This window comes from Oncorhynchus clarkii, chromosome 1 (assembly GCF_045791955.1).
Source record: "Oncorhynchus clarkii lewisi isolate Uvic-CL-2024 chromosome 1, UVic_Ocla_1.0, whole genome shotgun sequence".
In the NCBI taxonomy this organism is placed as follows: Eukaryota; Metazoa; Chordata; class Actinopteri; order Salmoniformes; family Salmonidae; genus Oncorhynchus; species Oncorhynchus clarkii.
This window is the reverse complement of record NC_092147.1, coordinates 19637742-19659392: the sequence shown is the minus strand read 5'-3', so window position 1 is coordinate 19659392 and position 21651 is coordinate 19637742. Positions and strand designations below refer to the sequence as shown.

At 42.7% G+C, this 21651-nt stretch overlaps 1 protein-coding gene across 1 annotated transcript in view; it reads left to right on the top strand.

Moving 5' to 3' along the window:
• The window catches only part of LOC139415575 (neurocan core protein-like), a gene marked incomplete at its 5' end in the record, with an annotated part of 185225 nt that overhangs the window by 24079 nt on the left and 139495 nt on the right, over positions 1–21651 (top strand). The window contains 4 exons of the mRNA XM_071163689.1: positions 4481–4608; positions 5237–5530; positions 6244–7134; positions 14810–16033. Of these exons, the coding sequence (XP_071019790.1) occupies positions 4481–4608; positions 5237–5530; positions 6244–7134; positions 14810–16033 (2537 nt within the window). The remainder of the gene's footprint in view (positions 1–4480; positions 4609–5236; positions 5531–6243; positions 7135–14809; positions 16034–21651) is intronic.

The window sequence follows — 21651 nt, the reverse complement described above, 5'->3', positions numbered from 1 at the left end:
ACTTCAACTGTACATGTACACGTTATTGAAATACAATAGTAGTATGAATCTCCAGGTAGCTAAAGCTAACAAACTAGGTTCAATATTTGCTAGCTAACATTAGGCTATAATACATTTTTGATTCAAGTAATATTACTACACAGATCATAGCTAACAAACAACACGCTTTAACTTGCAATAAAAAATGACTTTCTGACTAAATTACAAACTTATATCTGAAAATGTTGCTAGACTCTTACCCATATACATGGATGAACGTTTCATGGCAGACTGGAACTATTTAATTAACTACATTTTGTTTGTAGCTACATCTTGTTTGACCAGCGTTGTGTCAAGTCAATCCGGTTCACACTGACCGTGGCGTGTGCAGGAAGTAGCCCATCACTTTTTCCAACCGATCTGTCAATAGCGCCTACTAAATTCAGGGCTTCAATGTTGAGAAAAGTAGAAAATCTTTTGTAGTTCTCGATGGCTAATGTTATATCTTTCAAAAATGGCAAGGTAGAAAGGACTATCAACACATACTGAACAGCTCACGTTACAGACAGAAGCATGCTACATGGCAGACCAATCCGAACACATCTCCCGGCATGTCCAGCCCATCCATTATCTCAGCCAATCATGGCTAGTGGGAAGGCTCCTGTCTTTTTCTGTGAATATACCAAATAGGCTCATAATTTAACTATTTTATTTGTATTTATGGGATGGAAAACAAGTTTGTTTTTAAGGCACATGAAAGTTCACATATTCCAGAATGCATTTCTGCCAAAAAAAACGCATCTAGATTTTAAAAATGGTTTACATTCAAATGCCTCTCCTGTGAAGTAGTGACATGCGACATACACCTAGTTTCCTTAATCAGGTTACAAATTATTAACATGTGCCTCACAAGTAATACAACAATCAAGCAACCCAGAAAAGTGCTAAAAATATCCCATATTAACATATGCAGACTGAGAAACAAGGTCCATGAAGTCAATAACTAAATAAATACTGTTGAAGTAATATGGCTGCCTCACCTAAAGCCCATTCTTGTGGAAAGCTGCTATAGACCACCAAGTGCTAACAGTCAGTATCTGGATAATATGTGTGAAATGCTTGATAATGAATGTGATATCAACAGAGAAATATATTTTCTGGGTGATTTAAATATTGACTGGCTCTCATCAAGCTGCCCACTCAAGAAAAAAGCGTCAAACTGTTACCAGTGCCTGCAACCTGATTCAGGTTGTCTGTTAACCTACCAGGGTATTTACAAACAGCACAGGAATGAAATCATCAACATGTATTGATCACATCTTTACTAATGCTACAGAAATTTGCTTTAAAGCAGTGTCCAAATCCATAGGATGTAGTGATCACAATATAGTAGCCATATCCAGGAAAACCAAAGTTCTAAAGACTGGGCGTAATATAGTGTATAAGAGATCATATAATAAATTTTGTAGTGATTCGTATGTTGTTGATGTAAATAATATTTGCTGGTCTGTGGTGTGTAATGAGGAGCAACCAGACGCTGCACTTGACACATTTATTTATGTGCACGCACCCATTAAGACAATGAGGATGAGGAATTTAAAAATGGAGGCAAAAGGTATGGCAAGTAAGTCTGGCAGCCCAACTGATTGGCAAATGTTTGCAAATTAAGAAATCATGTGACTAAGCTAAATAAAAATTAAAAATAAACTATACTATGAAAAATATATGAATTATATAAAGAATGATAGTAAAAAGCTTTGGAGCACCTTAAATGACATTTTGGGGAAAAAAGCCAACTCGGCTCCATCATTCATTGAATCAGGTGGCTCATTTATCACAAAACCCACTGATATTGCCAACTACTTTAATTGCTTTTTCATTGGCAAGATAAACAAACTTAGGGATGACATGCCAACAACAAACGCTGACACTACACATCCAAGTATATCTGACCAAATTATGAAAGATAATAATTGTAGTTTTGAATTCCATAAAGTCAGTGTGGAAGAGGTAAAAAAATGATTGTTGTCTATCAACAATGACAAGCCACTGGGGTCTGACAATCTGGATGGAAAATTACTGAGGATAATAGCGGACGATATAGTCACTCCTATTTGCCACATCTTCAATTTTAGTCTACTAGAAAGTGTGTGCCCTCAGGCCTGGAAGGAAGCTAAAGTCATTCCGCTACCCAGTAAAGCCCCCATTACTGGCTCAAATAGATGACCAATTAGCCTGTTACCAACCCTTAGTAAACCTCTGGAAAAAATGGTGTTTGACCAGATACAATGCAATTTCACCGTAAACAAACTGACAGACTTTCAGCACGCATATAGAGAAGGACACTCAACAAGCACAGCACTTACACAAGTGACTGAGAGAAATTGATGATACAATGATTGTGGGGACTGTCTTGTTAGACTTCAGTGCAGCTTTTGACATTATCGATCATAGTCTGCTGCTGGAAAATCTGATGTGCTATGGCTTTACATCCCTTGCTATAATGTGGATAAAAAGTTACTTGTCTAACAGAACACAGAGGGTGTTCTTTAATGGAAGCCTCTCAAACATAATCCAGATAGAAGCAGGAATTCCCCAGGGTAGCTGTTTAGGCCCCTTGCTTTTTTCAATCTTTACTAACGACATGCCACTGGCTTTGAGTAAGGCTAGTGTGTCTATTTATGTGGATGACTCAGGAATATACACGTCAGCTACTACAGCGACTGAAATGACTGCAACACTCAACAGAGAGCTAGTTAGTTTTGGAATGGGTAGCAATGAATTGTATTTGGGACAAATCATTCACTAAACCCTAAACCTCAACTACATCTCATAATGAATAATGTGGAAATTGAGCTGAGCTGCCATGGTCAAAACACATTGGTAAAACAGTAGCCAAGATCAGGAGAAGTCTGTCCATAATAAAGCGCTGCTCTGAATTCTTAACAAAACTATCAACAAGGCTGTAACGGTTTTCTTTGGGTGAAGGAGAGTCGGACCAAAACGCAGCGTGGTATTCTTGATACATGTTTAATAAAGACGAAACACGATCAATACAAAAAACAAGAAACGTATCGAGAAAACCTAACAGCCTATACTGGTGCACATACAAACACAGAGACAGGAACAATCACCCACGAAACACTCAAAGAATATGGCTGCCTAAATATGGTTCCCAATGAGAGACAACGATAAACACCTGCCTCTGATTGAGAACCACTCCAGACAGCCATAGACTATGCTAGAAACCCCTACTATAATACAAAACCGATACCTAACAAAAACCCCAAGACAAAACACACCACATACAAAACCCATGTCACACCCTGGCCTGACCAAATTAATAAAGAAAACACAAAATACTAAGACTAGGGCGTGACAAAGGCAAATCCTGCAGGCCCTGGTTTTGTCGCACCTGGACGACTGTTCAGTAGTGTGGTCAGGTGCCACAAAGAGGGACTTGGGAAAATTGCAGATGGCTCAGAACAGGGCAGCACAGTTGGTATAGTCACAGAGCGCTAACATTAATGATATGCATGTCAATCTCTCATGGCTCAAAGTGGAAGAGAGATTGACATCATCATTACTTGTTTTTGTAAGAGGTGTTGACAAGCTGAAGGTACCGAGCTGTCTGTTTAAAATACTAGCACACAGCTCGGACACCCATGCATATCCCACAAGACATGCCACCAGAGGTCTCTTCACAGTCCCCAAGTCCAGAACAGACTATAGGAGGCACACAGTACTACATAGATCCCTGACTACATGGAATTATATTCCACATCAGGTAACTGATGCAAGCAGTATAATCAGATTTAAAAGCAGGTAAAAATACACCTTATGGAACAGCAGGGACTGTGAAGTAACACAAACATAGGCACAGACACATGCATACACACACATGATAACATACGCACTATACACACACATACACATGGATTTTGTGTTGTAGATTTGTGGTAGTGGAGTATGTGCCTGAAGGCACACACTTAGTGTGTTGTGAGTTCTGTAGTGAATGTATTGTAATTTTTTAAAATTGTATAACTGCCTTAATTCTGCCGGAAGCCAGGAAGAGTAGCTTCGGCCTGGATCCATAATAAATACAAATACAAACAACTGATCTATTACCAGTGTGATCATTTAACTTACCTCAAATGTTGATTTTTTTTTTAATGGTCTGAGAAGAACAACAGGAAGCAAAGCCAATATGTGGTGATAATGTTTGGGCCTATAGCCTACGGCACTAACCTCATCATTACAGTACTGTTTTGTGTATAGGCTTATGTTTTTTAAGTCATGTAAAAAAAATAATTTAAGGTAGATCTCGGCTTGCATTTTGACTGTGATCTCATTTTGACTGAGAATGTGATCTTGACTCAAAAAAGGTTGGTGACCAGTGCTTTAGAGTAATTGCACAGTTGGAGCCTGGATATAAATCAAATAAATTATTTGGCTCCCCTCATCCCTCGTCCCTCTCCCCTCCCTCTCTCGCTCTCCACAGGTACCCTATCCAGTCACCCAGGCCGGGTTGCTATGGTGACAGGGAGGACTCACCTGGAGTGCGCAACTACGGCAATCGGGCCCCTGACGAGCTGTTTGATGTCTACTGCTTTGCCAAGCAACTGCAAGGTACAATCAGATGTTAGTCATCCATGGCCTTGCAAAGTCCCAGACGCCCCAGGAGCTACGATGCTGAATCAGCCTGACTTAATTCACAACCTATTACCTCTGGTTGGGAACCACTGATTTAAGCTGTAGCTGGGTGGTGAGTAATACTGCCGTGGCCAGGATCAGGGAAACTGCTACAGGAGGATGGAGTCATATTTACTGCCTTTAAAATAGATCTGGGTAATTTGTTACTGTGCAGAGCCAGACCTGTCAGTTAATAGTTCTACAGGAAGTAGATGAGATAATTTTATGAGAAGTGTAATTCTTGACACCTTGCAAATGACTGGGCTATCTAGCTGGATAGGATGGATGTTCATTGTCAGGTTCTATGGTTCTGAGTGTTCTTCTGTGAAATGACTCTGCATGACTCATGGGTCATTGCTTCACTGACCTCCTGTTCAATCTTGTCTGTTGACACTTCTTATATTACATTTCACACCACTCTAACCATCTCGTACTTTATTCTCATCATATTCCCCTATCTCCCCTGTTACTCCGTACCACTTCACCTCCCATACCTATCTCTCTTTCCCCTCACACTATACCTCATTATACCTCCAATCTCTCCATCTCCATCCCCCTCTCCCAGGTGAGGTGTTCCACTCGTCTGTACCAGAGAAGCTGAGCCTGGCCACAGCCTCTACCCATTGCCACTCTCTGGGAGCCCAGCTGGCCACGGCAGGGCAGCTCTACCAAGCCTGGCAGACTGGCCTGGACCAGTGTGACCCAGGCTGGCTGGCCGACGGCAGTGTGCGCTACCCCATAAACCTTCCCCGACGCAACTGTGGCGGGGATGATCCGGGTGTGCGCACTGTCTACCACAACCCCAACCGCACTGGTTTCCCAGACACCACCACCCGCTTTGACGCCTACTGCTACCGAGGTAACGGCCGAGGTCGCCATCACCATGGCAACATTTCTGTTTAATTTTTGTTAATTAGTGCGGGTTGTTTGTCTCATGCATGAATTAATGAATTATCACAGAGGGGATTCGGTGACATTTTGGTCCCTTCTGGGATCTGAAGTCTTCTACTGTAGCAACCAGCTAGAGCCCAGTATCAGCATTTCCAAGCTCTCAATGCAGACTTAGAGAGAGCCAACGGAGTTCTGTACACTGGCTGCAGCCTCAATGTCCTTGCAGTGTCATTCTAAAGTGTTTATAATGTTGCTGGACCACTGGAGATTTGTCTAACTTAGTTTCAAGTTCACTTTGGAGCAACGGTAGGCTCCAGTGTGCTGTGGATTTGATTGTGTTTGTGCAGAGTGTGATCTGCATTAGACTGCATTAGCTCCTCAGTGTGTCATGGAGAATGATTGACAGGCACTAAATTGATACAGACGTAATGAAGTCTTATCTTAGACTTTGCCCTTAAGTAAAGTCACCCCAGGAGAGTGTAAAAACATCTCTTAATATAATATGTATGCTTTCTTAATTAAAGCAAAACCAAAAACAGAGGTCATCAACATCTAAGAATATGGATGATTCACAGCTTATTGCAAACATGGCAGCTTATTGCAAATATAAATGTTTTAAAGCCATGCCTTATTGCCAGGAAAGCAAATAGGAATGCTAATATATTTTTCATATAATTCCAGAACGTGAAGCAGGAGTCCAGGCAGCCCAGCCAGTGGGGTTCCTCCAATACAGAGACCCAAAGGCCAATTCCTCAGACACTGAGCCCCAGCACTCTGCCCCCTACCCTCATCCCTCCACCTGGACTGGCATGGCAGACCTGGACAAGGAGGGCATCAGCTCCATCACTGGAGGCAATGAGTCCTCCGAGATCTCTGAGGAGCACGTGGTAATCCACCTCCGGCCAGGGGAGAGTACCCAGGGCTGGGGAGAGGAGAACCAGGAGACCAAGGGGCGATCTAAGACTGGAGCCCCTCAGAACCCATCCTCCAGCCCCAATACCAGCACCCTGGGTCTGTCTGTCCTGGAGAGTCTAGAGACCCACGGAGGTTCTGCCCAGGAAGAGGTGGAGGGCGAGGGGGAGGAGTGGCGTTTCGAGTCGTCCGACTCCCCTCTGTCCTCCCAGGCCTCTCCAGTGCTCCAGACCCAGACAGCCAATAACATTCTCCACAGCTTCGTCAACAACTTGATGAAGCCCTTCAGGTATTGGACAGGCTCTGTGGAGGCCGGCACAGAGGCACCTCTCCCAGCCACACCTTCCTCACTGCCCGAGATGAGAGGAGTACAGGATCAGACAACCCCGGGGTCGGCTATAGTCACACCCACCGAAGGGAAGCAAAAGCTGGGCAGTAAAGGAAGCACGCACAATGCTATCATAGAGCATCGGAGTCGAGGCTCCTTGCTCAAGACATCCATCAATGGACTCACCAGCACAGAGGAGGGTCTGCCTGATCAGGATAGAGAGGTGATCACGTTAGACCCATTGGGCCCTGTGATCCAGTATACACTCACCCAGCCTGGGAGGAAGGGTCCAAGCATGTCCCTAACCAACCCTCAAGGATCATCGTCTAATGGTAAGAACCACAATCGATCAATCAGAGAGTCTATGTGGGTTGGCTGAGTACATTGTGTCTCCTTTCAGTTTAGTTCCTTTTCTCTCGAAAAGTTGCTTTCTTTTTCCGTTCCTATTTGCTCCACCTCAGTGTTTCTTCCAAATCAATGGCTTGTGTTAAATTGAAAATGCGCTGTTTACAAAGGTAGTAAATTGAAAATATGTTTTCTGTGGATGCCAGCTCAGATCCTTTATTGCTTCAGCGGTAAATAAAGTGAAGGTTTGTTTCAGACTATTAAACACTGTCTCAGGACAATATTTACGGGAGTAATGGAAGTAGAATAGACCAAAAAAAGTTTTTATATAAAAATAAAAAAACATTACATTTGGCATTATCAAATTAAATGTTATTGGTCACATACACATATTTAGCAGATGTTATTGCGGGTGTAGTGAAATGCTTGTACAGCCTTCCTCTAGTTGTTTTTCCTAGACACTACAGTATCTCTGTGTTGCAAATGGTCGAATTTCCAGAGTATCAGAACACCACTCGGTACTTTCCTTATTTGGTTTTCCTAAGGAGAAATTACATTAAATATACAGTGGGGCAAAAAAGTATTTAGTCAGCCACCAATTGTGCAAGTTCTCCCACTTAAAAAGATGAGAGAGGCCTGTAATTTTCATCATAGGTACACTTCAACTATGATAGACAAAATGAGAAAAAAAAATCCAGAAAATCACATTGTAGGATTTGTAATGAATTTATTTGCAAGTTATGGTGGAAAATGAGTATTTGGTTAATAACAAAAGTTTCTCAATACTTTGTTATATACCCTTTGTTGGCAATGACAGAGGTCAAACGTTTTCTGTAAGTCTTCACAAGGTTTTCACACACTGTTGCTGGTATTTTGGCCCATTTCTCCATGCAGATCTCCTCTAGAGCAGTGATGTTTTGGGGCTGTTGCTGAGCAACACAGACTTTCAACTCCCCCCAAAGATTTTCTATGGGGTTGAGATCTGGAGACTGGCTAGGCCACTCCAGGACCTTGAAATGCTTCTTACGAAGCCACTACTTCGTTGCCCGGGCGGTGTGTTTGGGATCATTGTCATGCTGAAAGACCCAGCCATGTTTCATCTTCAATTCCCTTGCTGATGGAAGGAGGTTTTCACTCAAAATCTCACGATACATGGCCCCATTCATTCTTTCCTTTGCACGGATCAGTCGTCCTCGTCCCTTTGCAGAAAAACAGCCCCAAAGCATGATGTTTCCACCCCCATGCTTCACAGTAGGTATGGTGTTCTTTCAAAGAACTCAGCATTTTTTGTCCTCCAAACACGACGAGTTGAGTTTTTACCAAAAAGTTATATATTTTTTTTCCATCTGACCATATGACATTCTCCCAATCATCTTCTGGATCATCCAAATGCTCTCTAGCAAACTTCAGACGGACCTGGACATGTACTGGCTTAAGCAGGGGGACACGTCTGGCACTGCAGGATTTGAGTCCCTGGCGGCGTAGTGTGTTACTGATGGTAGGTTTTGTTACTTTGGTCCCAGCTCTCTGCAGGTCATTCACTAGGTCCCCCCGTGTGGTTCTGGGATTTTTGCTCACCGTTCTTGTGATCATTTTGACCCCACGGGGTGAGATCTTGCGTGGAGCCCCAGATCGAGGGAGATTGTCATTGGTCTTGTATGTCTTCCATTTCCTAATAATTGCTCCCACAGTTGATTTCTTAAAACCAAGCTGCTTACCTATTGCAGAATCAGTCTTCCCAGCCTGGTTCAGGTCTACAATTTTGTTTCTGGTGTCCTTTGACAGCTCTTTGGTCTTGGCCATAGTGGAGTTTGGAGTGTGACTGTTTGAGGTTGTGGACAGGTGTCTTTTATACAGATAACAAGTTCAAACAGGTGCCATTAATACAGGTAACAAGTGGAGGACAGAGGAGCCTCTTAAAGAAAAAGTTACAGGTCTGTGAGAGCCAGAAATCTTGCTTGTTTGTAGGTGACCAAATACTTATTTTCCACCATAATTTGCAAATAAATTAATAAAAAATCCTACAATGTGATTTTCTGGATTTTTTTCCCTCATTTTGTCTTTTATAGTTCAAGTGTACCTATGATGAAAATTACAGGCCTCTCTCATATTTTTAAGTGGGAGAACTTGCACAATTGGTGGCTGACTAAATACTTTTTTGCCCCACTGTATATGCACTTTGGGTGTCTATTCAAATAAAATAAAATACATATGTATTTGTCACATATACAACGGGTGTAGACTTTACCATGAAATGCTTACTTATGAGCCCTTCTCAACAATGCAGAGTTAAACAATAAGAATAAATGACACAAGAATGAAGCTAAATACCAGTACCAAACCAAAATCAATTCAAATTAAATCTTATTTGCCACATGCTTCGTAAACAACAGATTAACAGTGAAGTACTTACTTACGGGTCCTTTACCAATGAAGAATTAAAAAATTTAAGTAGTGACACGAGGAATAAATACACAGTGGATAACGAATAACACTAACGAGTAAAAACAACATGGCTATATACAGGAGTACCAGTAACAAATCGATGTGCAGGGATACGAGGTATTTGAGGTAGATATGTACATGAAGGCAGGGTAAAGTGACTAGGCATCAAGATAGATAATAATAAGGTATTTGAGGTAGATATGTACATAAAGGCAGGGTAAAGTGACAAGGCATCAGGATAGATAATAATAAGGTATTTGAGTTAGATATGTACATGAAGGCAGGGTAAAGTGACAAGGCATCAGGATAGATAATAATAAGGTATTTGAGGTAGATATGTACATGAAGGCAGGGTAAAGTGACAAGGCATCAGGATAGATAATAATAAGGTATTTGAGGTAGATATGTACATAAAGGCAAGGTAAAGTGACAAGGCATCAGGATAGATAATAATAAGGTATTTGAGGTAGATATGTACATAAAGGCAGGGTAAAGTGACAAGACATCAGGATAGATCATAATAAGGTATTTGAGGGAGATATGTACATAAAGGCAGGGTAAAGTGACTAGGCATCAGGATAGATAATAATAAGGTATTTGAGGGAGATATGTACATAGTTATTTCCCCGTTTGTCCAGGTGGGAGAGAACAGTGAGAAGTACAATGAACATTGCTTAATCTGTGGATCTGTCGGGGCAGTACGCAAATTGGAGTGAGTTGATGTGTGTCATGATCAGCCTTTCAAAGCGCTTCATAATTACAGATGTGAGTGCTATGTGACAATAGTAGTTACACCAGCAGCACACCACCCTGCATCCCACTGCTGGGCTGCCTCTGAAGCTAAGTAGGGTTGGTCCTAGTTGGTCCCTGGATGAGAAACCAGATGTTCCTGGAAGTAGTGATGGATGGCCAGTAGGAGACACTCTTTCCTCTGGTCTATAATTTTTTTTTGCAGTGAATGGGGACATTGCCCTGTGTAGGGTGCTGTCTTTTGGATGGGACGTTAAACAGGTGTCCGGACTCTCTGTGGTCACTAAAGATCCCATGGCACTTATAGTATGATTAGAGGTGTTAACCCCGGTGTCCTGGCTAAATTCTCAGTCTGGCCCTCATGACCACCTAATCATCTCTAGCTTCCAATTGGCTCCTTCATCCCCCTTCCTCTCCCATGCAACTATTCCACAGGTTGTTGCTCTAAATGAGAATGTGTTCTCAGTCAACTTACCTGTAAAAATAAGAGTTAAATAATTAAAACAAAGCAATTTAGGCAGGTTATCTTGGATTTCTGGGTAACAGCGACAGTGGTTGTCAGCTTGAAACATGTTGGGATTACACACTGGGAATGAAGAGATTGAAAATGTCTGTGAAGCCCAGTGGTCTTGCTAGTGTTTAAAAGTCTTACTCACAAAGGCCACGGAGCGCGATCTCACACAGTCATCCAGAACAACAGGGGCTTTTATGCAAGACTCATGAAACAAAGGAATAGGGTCGGTCTGGTGTGAACAAGGGAACAGCTGAGTTGGAGTTGAAGTAAGAGTTGAAGTCAAAATCTAGGTTAGTAACGGTTGATCTGATGTCCAAAAGTTATTGGCGGTCATAGGAGATAATAGTATGAACTTTCTGTACAAAAAAAGTAAAGATTTTTTAAAAGTCACTAAATAACAAAGTCTGGTTGGAGCTCGTGAGATGACGACCTTCTCTGTCGGCGCAATCTTTCATCTTAGGTCCAGAGCCATCACTAAGCCAGCTTCCAGCAGTGCAAAGAGGAAAATGAAAGCAGAGAATGAGGCCGGCCAAAGCAAAAACTCAGAGAGCCAGAGTCAGTGCTGCAGTGATGTGTTTGGCTCACCGGTGTGAATACATAGAACTTAGTTGATCTGTGTGTGTGTGTGCGCATCAGTGCGTGTGTGAGCACACGTGTGTGTGTGTCTCTGTGTGTTATGTCTACATCAGTGCATGTGTGTGTGAGCACACGTGTGTGTGTGTCTCTGTGTGTTATGTCTACATCAGTGCTTGTGTGTGTGCGTGTTCATGTCTACTTCTGTGTCTGTGGCTCAAGGACCTGGGATTTTGAGCTAGCATCCAAACCCCAGTTAATTCTCCACAGAGCTGAGCTAGGCGTGTGGGTCGTAAAGGTCATCTTATTGGGCTATTCCCCGCATGAAAGCCCTGCGACTTCAAACCACAATCAATTCCTGTGATTCCTCGGCTGTTTGAAGGAGGGACAAACAGGCAACCAGGCAATGTTTCATCTTACGGCCAGCACTTACACAGCTATACACAGCCACCAGAGCTAAAGGGAGAATAGAGAGAGAAATCTAAAGTCTCGCACAGAGGTGTTTAAATAAGTTGTGAAGGTAGGGTGAGGTAGTGAAGGTAGGGCTCCTTCTATGGCCTGGGCTTCATTAGATACAAAAACTGTTGCTATCCTCCCTGAAACCAAAACTCCAAACCCAAGGCATTAATGTTTTACGCTGGGTGAAAATCTAGCTTTAGTCTGCGTGCATTATTCTCAGCCTCTTTCCAATTAATGCAGGGCTAGCTAGGTGTTCCTCGCCTCGCTCGCCAGCATTCACGTCTACCCCAATTACGACGGCCCTGGGTGAGCGTAGGTGGTCATTATCACCATGGCAATGATGAGCGGATAGAAAACGCGAAGGATGAAAAAGAAGAGAGGAGAGAGGAGGATGCATTTGGAAGGGGCTTTTGAGATGTTTTTTATTACATTTTTTACAGGAAGTTGTTGAATGAATGTTTCCTCTTAAAGTGGCATCACTCGCCAGATATAAACTATGTTATCGGCGCCGCAGGCTGTTGCTTCCTCTAGGTAATCTACATTATTGATTCTGCCATTTTTATTTTTATGATTGGCAGGAAAAACATTGCATGTGAATCTTGACACCTCAGTCAAAGAAATGCATGTTTCCCCATTTCCCCACACAGTCTTAGCAAAGCATCGTGGGAATAAATCTTTGTGATGTAACATCACGCCACTCCAGATAGATGTGTGACATGATTCACATGTCACACAATAACTTGTCCCAGTCGTCTTTATTAGATGCCATATCTTACAACAGTATAGTGCTGAGGATGTGTGTGTGGATGTGTGTGTGTGTGTGTGTGTGTGTGTGTGTGTGTGTGTGTGTGTGTGTGTGTGCTAGCTCGCATATGTATGTGTGTGTGTGTGTGTGTATGTGTGTGTGTGTGTGTGTGTGTGTGTGTGTGCGTGCGTGCGTGTGTGCGTGTGTGTGTGTGTAACAGAAATGCTGAGGCTGCACTAGTACACTGTGTCCTGGGGAGGCTTCAACTCCTCTCCCATTATGCTGTGTGACTGGAGGGTTCGACTCCGCTTGTTTACCCCAGAAAGAGACATGTACAGCTGATTTACAGTACCGCTGTCACTGAAAACACACAATGGAGCACATCATTGACTTGCCTTGATTTAGTCATTTGTGGGCAGTTTATCACGGTATGACAATATTTGTTTTGCAGGATTTTTATGTGTTGACTTTAAGCCAAAACTGACAACAAAAGATAGCAGTGGAATACGGCAATCGAAATACTAGGCCGCACATGAAATATTTATATTTCTTATATCAGCCATTAGAATAGATAATTAGACTTGATTAATTAATTGAATCACTCAATATCTCATCATTATGTGAAGGCAAAGTGGTTAATTAGCTATTCACATTATTAATTGGACAATTACACCATCTACAGCTCTTATGTAAATGAACCTGTGCTCACATACTGTAGCACATAGGGGGTGGAGTCAACATGCAGACCACTGAATCATTTAGTATTGATGTAATATTTCATATGTGGACATACAGTATTTGTCTATGTTTCTCCCCACAGTAATTAGTTGTATCATGTAGTACAGCCAGAGGCCCTGCTGTGGTTCTTTGCACACCAGAGTTAGCTGTGCTTTGCTGTGTAGAGCTACAGTAGAACTCTAGCTGCCTAATATGGTAATACTATGAGGAAATTCACTGCTAAAAACCAACCCACATCTAGTCTGAATTATTCATTGTGTAGATACACTATGGTTTAGTACATTACCTAGGAGCACAGGAGGCTGGTGAGAGGAAGACAGCTCATAATAATGGCTGGGATGGAAACCACATGTTTGGTACTATTCCATTCATTCCGTTCCAGCAATTCCCACAAGCCCGTCCTCGCCAATTAAGGTACAAACAGCCTGAGCTAGAAGGAGCATAGCGGTGCGGTTCATCTGAATAATCAAGGGTGTAGATATGCAGTAGTCAATGAAGGATGGTGTTTTAAAGAAAAGCTTTAGTATCTTACACTTGGTCAGTTTTAGCCCAGGAATGCATTGATTGCAGTTTGGTGTCTGGTCTAGGAAAGTCAAATCAAATCTAATCCAATTTAATTTGTCACATGTGCTGAATACAACAGGTGTAGGTAGACCTTACCGTGAAATTCTTACTTACAAGCCCCTAACCAAAAATGCAGTTCAAGAATTAGGGTTAAGAAAATATTTACTAAATCAATTAAAGTGAAAAAAATATATTAAAAAGTAACACAAGAAAATGACATAACAATAACAAGGCTATATACAGGGTGTACCGGTACCGAGTCAATGTGCTAGGGTACAAGTCAGTCGAGGTAATTTGTAAAGTGACTATGCATAGATAATAAACAGCGAGTAGCAACAGTGTAAAAATGATAGTTTCTATGGAATGAGAAAAGTGTGAAATTGCCTTACCAGATCCTCTTGTTTTGTGTATGTTGGGCCTGGTACGCAGTGTGGGTCTGCTACTGTGCTTTGTACTGGAATACAAAGAGGCTGCACCATTATTGGAATGACGACAGTAATCCAAATTAATAAATATTTTAGCAGATTTAGCAAAATATACATAAATAAAATTGTTGCCATGAATGAGGGTTCGCCTCCAGTATACAAGTAAATAACCAGCCTTCCTACGGCGCAACACAACAACCAATCACCATTTAAAGTCTTACACTCCATTCCTGTTTGCATATTAAACCCTATTAACTATGTCTTACATCTGGGCATAGATACTGTATCAGAATAGATAAATAAAATAAAAAGGCAAATAGATAATGAAACTATGGATTTGAATTAATTAAATATAATGACTGCTGCACTGATTCCTAATTAAACATTGCAATCATTCAAACAATTTCCCTCCCATTCTATGTTAATGAATGTGTGTTGTCACTCTGCAGGATTCACAGCAGTGGGACCCGGTGTGAATAGCAAGGCCGTGGAGGCTGTGAATGGATCAGGAGGCCCCCTCCAGGGCATTTGGGGTGGGTTGGCTTCATCCCTAGGGACCCCGGAACCATACCCAGGCAGCCAGCTGAGATGGGCCCTGAAGGCCATGAAGGGCTCCAAGCTGGAGGCCCCAGGACAGGGACACGTGGCCTACATGGGGAAGGATTCCACCTGGGAGCCCATGGAGGCCAAAGCAGGTCCCCTAGAGGTCATGACCCTGCCTACCAACCCAGAGAGCTACTCTGGTGAGGGGAAAGATCAGAATGAGGACCGCAGCATCCCCCGATTCATCCTGGAGAGAGAGGACAAAGAGACAGAGGCAGAGGGAAGCGGGAGAGGAGGGAACGACTTTCCAGGTGACTTTGGATCGAACAGTGACACCAACCCAGGCAGCGGTGCCAGCAGCAGCACAAAGCCTCTTCTGTCTGGATTGAAACCCACCGAGACCCAGAGCCAGAACCAGACTCTGACAGAACACACCACTATGTTTCAGTGGCAGCTAGTGGACCAGCCCACCACCTCATCTACTGCTGCCTCTGCTGCTGGCTCCAGCCGGGGCCCGGGGGGTACCGCTGAGGAGGCGAGGGGAGAGATTGTCTATGTCCGACGCCCTACTGAGAAGCTCCTTCCAACCACCTCCAGTAAGAAAGATGGCTTCCCCCCTGTGATCAGAAAGCAGAGCCTGAGTACAGCCAGGGTGACTGAGAGACAACGAAGCCCAAATGAGGCCACCACACCTGGGTTCACTTCCAGACCTGCAGCTTCTATGGAGCCCCTGACAACCATCAAAACTTCCAAAGCAAACAACCAGAGAAACGACTCCAGTGATTCTACCTCTACCAAGGAGCCACCCATCTCCATTGCACGGGTTCCAGTAGATAGAGAGGAGACAGCTAGTACCACATATCTGACCAGAGATGGACCCCAAACAACTGCAGCTTCGACTCAGCTGACCACGGCGTTGTCCTTTCTGAAGGGCAGCGACCATGAGGAAGAGTCCAGGTTACCTGTTTCAGAATCATTCGTGGTGGGAAAAGGATGGAAGCCATTGGGAGAGATGAAGCCCACGTCTAAGGAGGACAAAACCCCTGTGACCACAGAGAAGACGGAGAAGAGAGAGAAGACCACCTTTGGTGTCGTTTTGCCCAGCTGGGGCTTTGGCCTCAACCCTTCAGGTATCTTCTCTTTTCTATTTTATTGTCACCATTATTAGCCTTTATCTAATAATATTATGCAATCATATAATCCATTACTCCTCTAAACCATAGGAGGGGAGCTGAGGCCCAATGATCAATTTAATGCATGATGCTGCAGATGCTATTTCTCTCTCTCTCTCTCTCTCTCTCTCTCTCTCTCTCTCTCTCTCTCTCTCTCTCTCTCTCTCTCTCTCTCTCTCTCTCTGTCTCTCTGTCTCTCTCTCTCTCTCTCTCTCTCTCTCTCTCTCTCTCTCTCTCTCTCTCTCTCTCTCTCTCTCTCTCTCTCTCTCTCTCTCTCTCTCTCTCTCTCTCTCTCTCTCTCTCTCTCTCTCTCTCTCTCTCTCTCTCTCTCTCTCTCTCTCTCTCTCTCTCTCTCTCTCTCTCTCTCTCTCTCTCTCTCTCTCTCTCTCTCTCTCTCTCTCTCTCTCTCTCTCTCTCTCTCTCTCTCTCTCTCTCTCTCTCTCTCTGTCTCTGTCTCTGTCTCTGTCTCTGTCTCTGTCTCTGTCTCTGTCTCTCTCTCTCTCTCTCTCTCTCTCAATTCAATTCAATTCAATTCAATTCAAGGGGCATTATTGGCATGGGAAACATGTGTTAACATTGCCAAAGCAAGTGAGGTAGATAATATACAAAAGTGAAATAAACAATAAAAAGTAACAGTAAACATTACACATACAGAAGTTTCAAAACAATAAAGACATTACAAATGTCATATTATATATATATACACACACACAGTGTTGTAACAATGTACAAATGGTTAAAGTACACAAGGGAAAATAAATAAGCATAAATATGGGTTGTATTTACAATGGTGTTTGTTCTTTACTGGTTGCCCTTTTCTTGTGACAACAGGTCACAAATATTGCTGCTGTGATGGCACACTGTGGAATTTCACCCAGTAGATATGGGAGTTTATCAAAATTGGATTTGTTTTCGAATTCTTTGTGGATCTGTGTAATCTGAGGGATATATGTCTCTCTAATATGGTCATACATTGGGCAGGAGGTTAGGAAGTGCAGCTCAGTTTCCACCTCATTTTGTGTGCAGTGAGCACATAGCCTGTCTTCTCTTGAGAGCCATGTCTGCCTACGGCGGCCTTTCTCAATAGCAAGGCTATGCTCACTGAGTCTGTACATAGTCAAAGCTTTCCTTAAGTTTGGGTCAGTCACAGTGGTCAGGTATTCTTCCACGGTGTACTCTCTGTTTAGGGCCAAATAGCATTCTAGTTTGCTCTGTTTTTTTGTTAATTCTTTCCAATGCGTCAAATAATTTTATTTTTGTTTTTTTCATGATTTGGTTGGCTCTGATTGTGCTGCTGTCCTGAGGCTCGGTGGGGTGTGTTTGTGTTTGTGAACAGAGCCCCAGGACCAGCTTGCTTAGGGGACACTTCTCCAGGTTCATCTCTCTGTAGGTGATGGCTTTGTTATGGAAGGTTTGGGAATCGCTTCCTTTTAGGTGGTTGTAGAATTTAACGGCTCTTTTCTGGATTTTTATAATTAGTGGGTATCAGCCTAATTCTGCTCTGCGTGCATTATTTGGTGTTCTACGTTGTACACAGGGGATATTTTTGCAGAATTCTGCATGCAGAGTCTCAATTTGGTGTTTATCCCATTTTGTGAATTCTTGGTTGGTGAGCGGACCCCAGACCTCAAAACCATAAAGGGCAATGGGCTCTATGACTGATTCAAGTATTTTTAGCCAGATCCTAATTGGTATGTTGAAATTTATGTTCCTTTCGATGGCAGAGAATGCCCTTCTTGCCTTTTCTCTCAGATCGTTCACAGCTTTGTGGAAGTTACCTGTGGCGCTGATGTTTAGGCCAAGGTATGTATAGTTTTTTGTGTGCTCTAGGGCAACAGTGTCTAGATGGAATTTGTATTTGTGGTCCTGGCGACTGGACCTTTTTATCAACACCATTATTTTGGTCTTACTGAGATGTACTGTCAGGGCCCAGGTCTGACAGAATCTGTGCAGAAGATCTAGGTGCTGCTGTAGGCCCTCATTGGTTGGTGACAGAAGCACCAGATCATCAGCAAACAGTAGAGATTTGACTTCGGATTCTAGTAGGGTGAGGCCGGCTGCTGCAGACTTTTCTAGTGCCCGCGCCAATTCTTTGATATATGTTGAAGAGGGTGGGGCTTAAGCTGCATCCCTGTCTCACCCCACAACCCTGTGTGAAGTGTGTGTTTTTTGCCAATTTGAACCGCACACTTGTTGTTTGTGTACATGGATTTTATAATGTCGTATGTTTTACCACCAACACCACTTTCGTTCAATTTGTATAGCAGACCCTCATGCCAAATTGAGTCGATGGCTTTTTTGAAATCAACAAAGCATGCTAAGACTTTGCCTTTGTTTTGGTTTGTTTGGTTGTCAATTAGGGTGTGCAGGGTGAATACATGGTCTGTTGTACGGTAATTTGGTAAAAAGCCAATTTGACATTTGCTCAGTACATTGTTTTCATTGAGGAAATGTACGAGTCTGCCATTAATGATAATGCAGAGGATTTTCCCAAGGTTACTGTTGACGCATATTCCACGGTAGTTATTGGGGTCAAATTTGTCTCCACTTTTGTGGATTGGGGTGATCAGTCCTTGGTTCCAAATATTGGGGAAGATGCCAGAGCTAAGGATGATGTTAACTTCTTGCGACAAGCAAACCCGTATCCGGGAGCGTAATCATAGCCTCAAATGCATTAGCATAACGCAACTTTTCCTATTCATGAAAATCGCAAATGAAATTAAATAAATATTTTCAAACACAAGCTTAGCCTTTTGTTAACAACACTGTCATCTCAGATTTTCAAAATATGCGTTACAGCCAACGCTAGACAAGCATTTGTGTAAGTTTAGCATAGCACAATGCTATGCTAGGCTTTGCTGGCAGCAGGCAACATTTTCACAAAAATAAGAAAAGCAACCAAATTAAATAATTTACCTTTGAAGAACTTCAGATGCTTTCACTCAGCAGACTCCCAGTTAAATAGCAAATGTTCCTTTTTTCCAAAAATATTATTTTTGTAGGCGAAAGAGCTCCCGTTTGTTCATCAGTTTTGGCTGAGAAATCGACCGAAAAATACTTCAACTATAACGCCAAACTTTTTTCAAAATTTGCTCCATAATATCGACAGAAACACAGCAAACGTTGTTTAGGATCCATCCTCAAGGTGTTTTTAACATATATATTCGATAATATATCCGTCAAGGCAATTGTTTTCTCATAAAAAGTGATTGGAAAAATGGCTACCTCAGTATTTTATGCAAGATTTTCTCCGGGAGACACCATGTGACCACTCGCCAAATATGGTCCCTTACAGGCATTCTCCAATGGAAATGCCTAAAAAGACGTCACAATGCTGTAGACAGCTTGGGGAATGCGTGGAAAACGTAAGCTCATTCGTAGCTCATTCACAGCCATATAAGGAGTCATTGGCATGAGGCGGTTTCAAAAAATGCGTCACTTCCTGATTGGATTTTTATCTGGGTTTCGCCTGTAACATCAGTTCTGTGGCACTCATAGACAATATCTTTGCAGTTTTGGAAACGTCAGAGTGTTTTCTTTCCAAAGCTGTCAATTATATGCATAGTCGAGCATCTTTTTGTGACAAAATATCTTGTTTAAAACGGGAACGTTTTTCATCCAAAAATTAAAATAGCGCCCCCTATATCCAACTGAATTTTAGTATAGCCAATTGGAATTTGTTGTCTGTATATTTGATCATTTCATTAAGGATACCATCAACATCACAGGCCTTTTTTGGTTGGAGGGTTTTTATTTTGTTGTGTAACTCTTTCAAGGTGATTGGAGAATCCAGTGGGTTCTGGTAGTCTTTAATAGTTGATTCTAAGATTTGTATTTGATCATGTATATGTTTTTGCTCTTTATTCTTTGTTATAGAGCCAAAAAGATTGGAGAAGTGGTTTACCCATACATCTCCATTTTGGATAGATAATTCTTCGTGTTGTGGTTTGTTTAGTGTTTTCCAATTTTCCCAGAAGTGGTTAGAGTCTATGGATTCTTCAATTACATTGAGCTGATTTCTGACGTGCTGTTCCTTCTTTTTCCGTAGTGTAATTATGTATTGTTTTAGTGATTCACCATAGTGAAGGCGTAGACTCAGGTTTTCTGGGTCTCTATGTTTTTGGTTGGACAGGTTTCTCAATTTCTTTCTTAGATTGTTGTTCATTTTCTTCGGTTTTCTATTCGAGATTTTTAGATTTGATAGGGAAGCTGAGAGGTCAAATATACTGTTAAGATTTTCTTCTGCCAAGTTTACACCTTCACTATTACAGTGGAACGTTTTACCCAGGAAATTGTCTAAAAGGGATTGAATTTGTTGTTGCCTAATTGTTTTTTGGTAGGTTTCCAAACTGCATTCCTTCCATCTATAGCATTTCTTAATGTTACTCAGTTCCTTTGGCTTTGATGCCTCATGATTGAGTATTGCTCTGTTCAAGTAGACTGTGATTTTGCTGTGGTCTGATAGGGGTGTCAGTGGGCTGACTGAGGTCAGTGATAAAGTAGTCTACAGTAACACTGCCAAGAGATGAGCTATAGGTGTACCTACCATAGGAGTCCTCTCAAAGCCTACCATTGACTATGTACATACCCAGCATGGACAGAGCTGCAGGAGTTGGGACCCGTTTTTGTTGGTTATGTTGTCATAGTTGTGCCTAGGGGGGCATATGTGGGAGGGAATGCTGTCACCTGCAGGCAGGTGTTTGTCCCCCTGTGTGCTGAGGGTGTCAGGTTCTTGTCCGGTTCTGGCATTTAGGTCGCCACAGACTAGTACATGTCCCTGGGCCTGGAAATGATTGATTTAACCCTCCAGGATGGAGAAGCTGTCTTCATTAAAGTATGGGGATACTAGTGGGGGGATATAGGTAGCACACAGGAGGACATTTTTCTCTGTTAAGATAATTTATTTTTGAATTTCTAGCCAAATGTAATATGTTCCTGTTTTGATTAATTTAATGGAGTGAGTTAGGTCTGCTCTATACCAAATTAGCATACCTCCTGAGTCCCTTCCCTGTTTCACACCTGGTAGTTTGGTGGATGGGACTACCTGCTCTCTGTAACCTAGAGGGCAACCAGTGGGTCCGTTTCCTTTATACCAGGTTTCTTGCAGGATGACAATGTCTGTATTACCGATTTCTTTGGTGAAGTCCGGGTTCCTGCTCTTTAGGCCAAAGGCAGATGACCTCAGGCCTTGGATATTCAAGGATGATATAGTGAAGGCTTTTTGCACCATAAAGTGTCCAATGTTGTTGGCCGTGGTTTGGCCTCAGGCCAGTAAGTGTGAGCAGAGCCTGCTGAGCATCTGGTACATGCCATTGGCTTGGGCGAGTGTAAGAGTGGGGGTTGGGCCTGTTTGACCGCTCACTACCTGGGTGTATGTGTGACTTCCATGTTGAGGGGTGCTGTGGTCTGGATGTAAGTCCTCTTGGCGTGGGTCCTCTATGTGTAGGTCCAGGGGGGGTCCTGCAGGTCTGGGAGATTGTCTCGCTGGTCTGGGTGGGGTGTCTATTGATCTGTTGCTCCTGTGTGAAGGGTTGGGGATACGTTTGAGAGCGATGTCCTTTAGAGTCCGGGCAAAG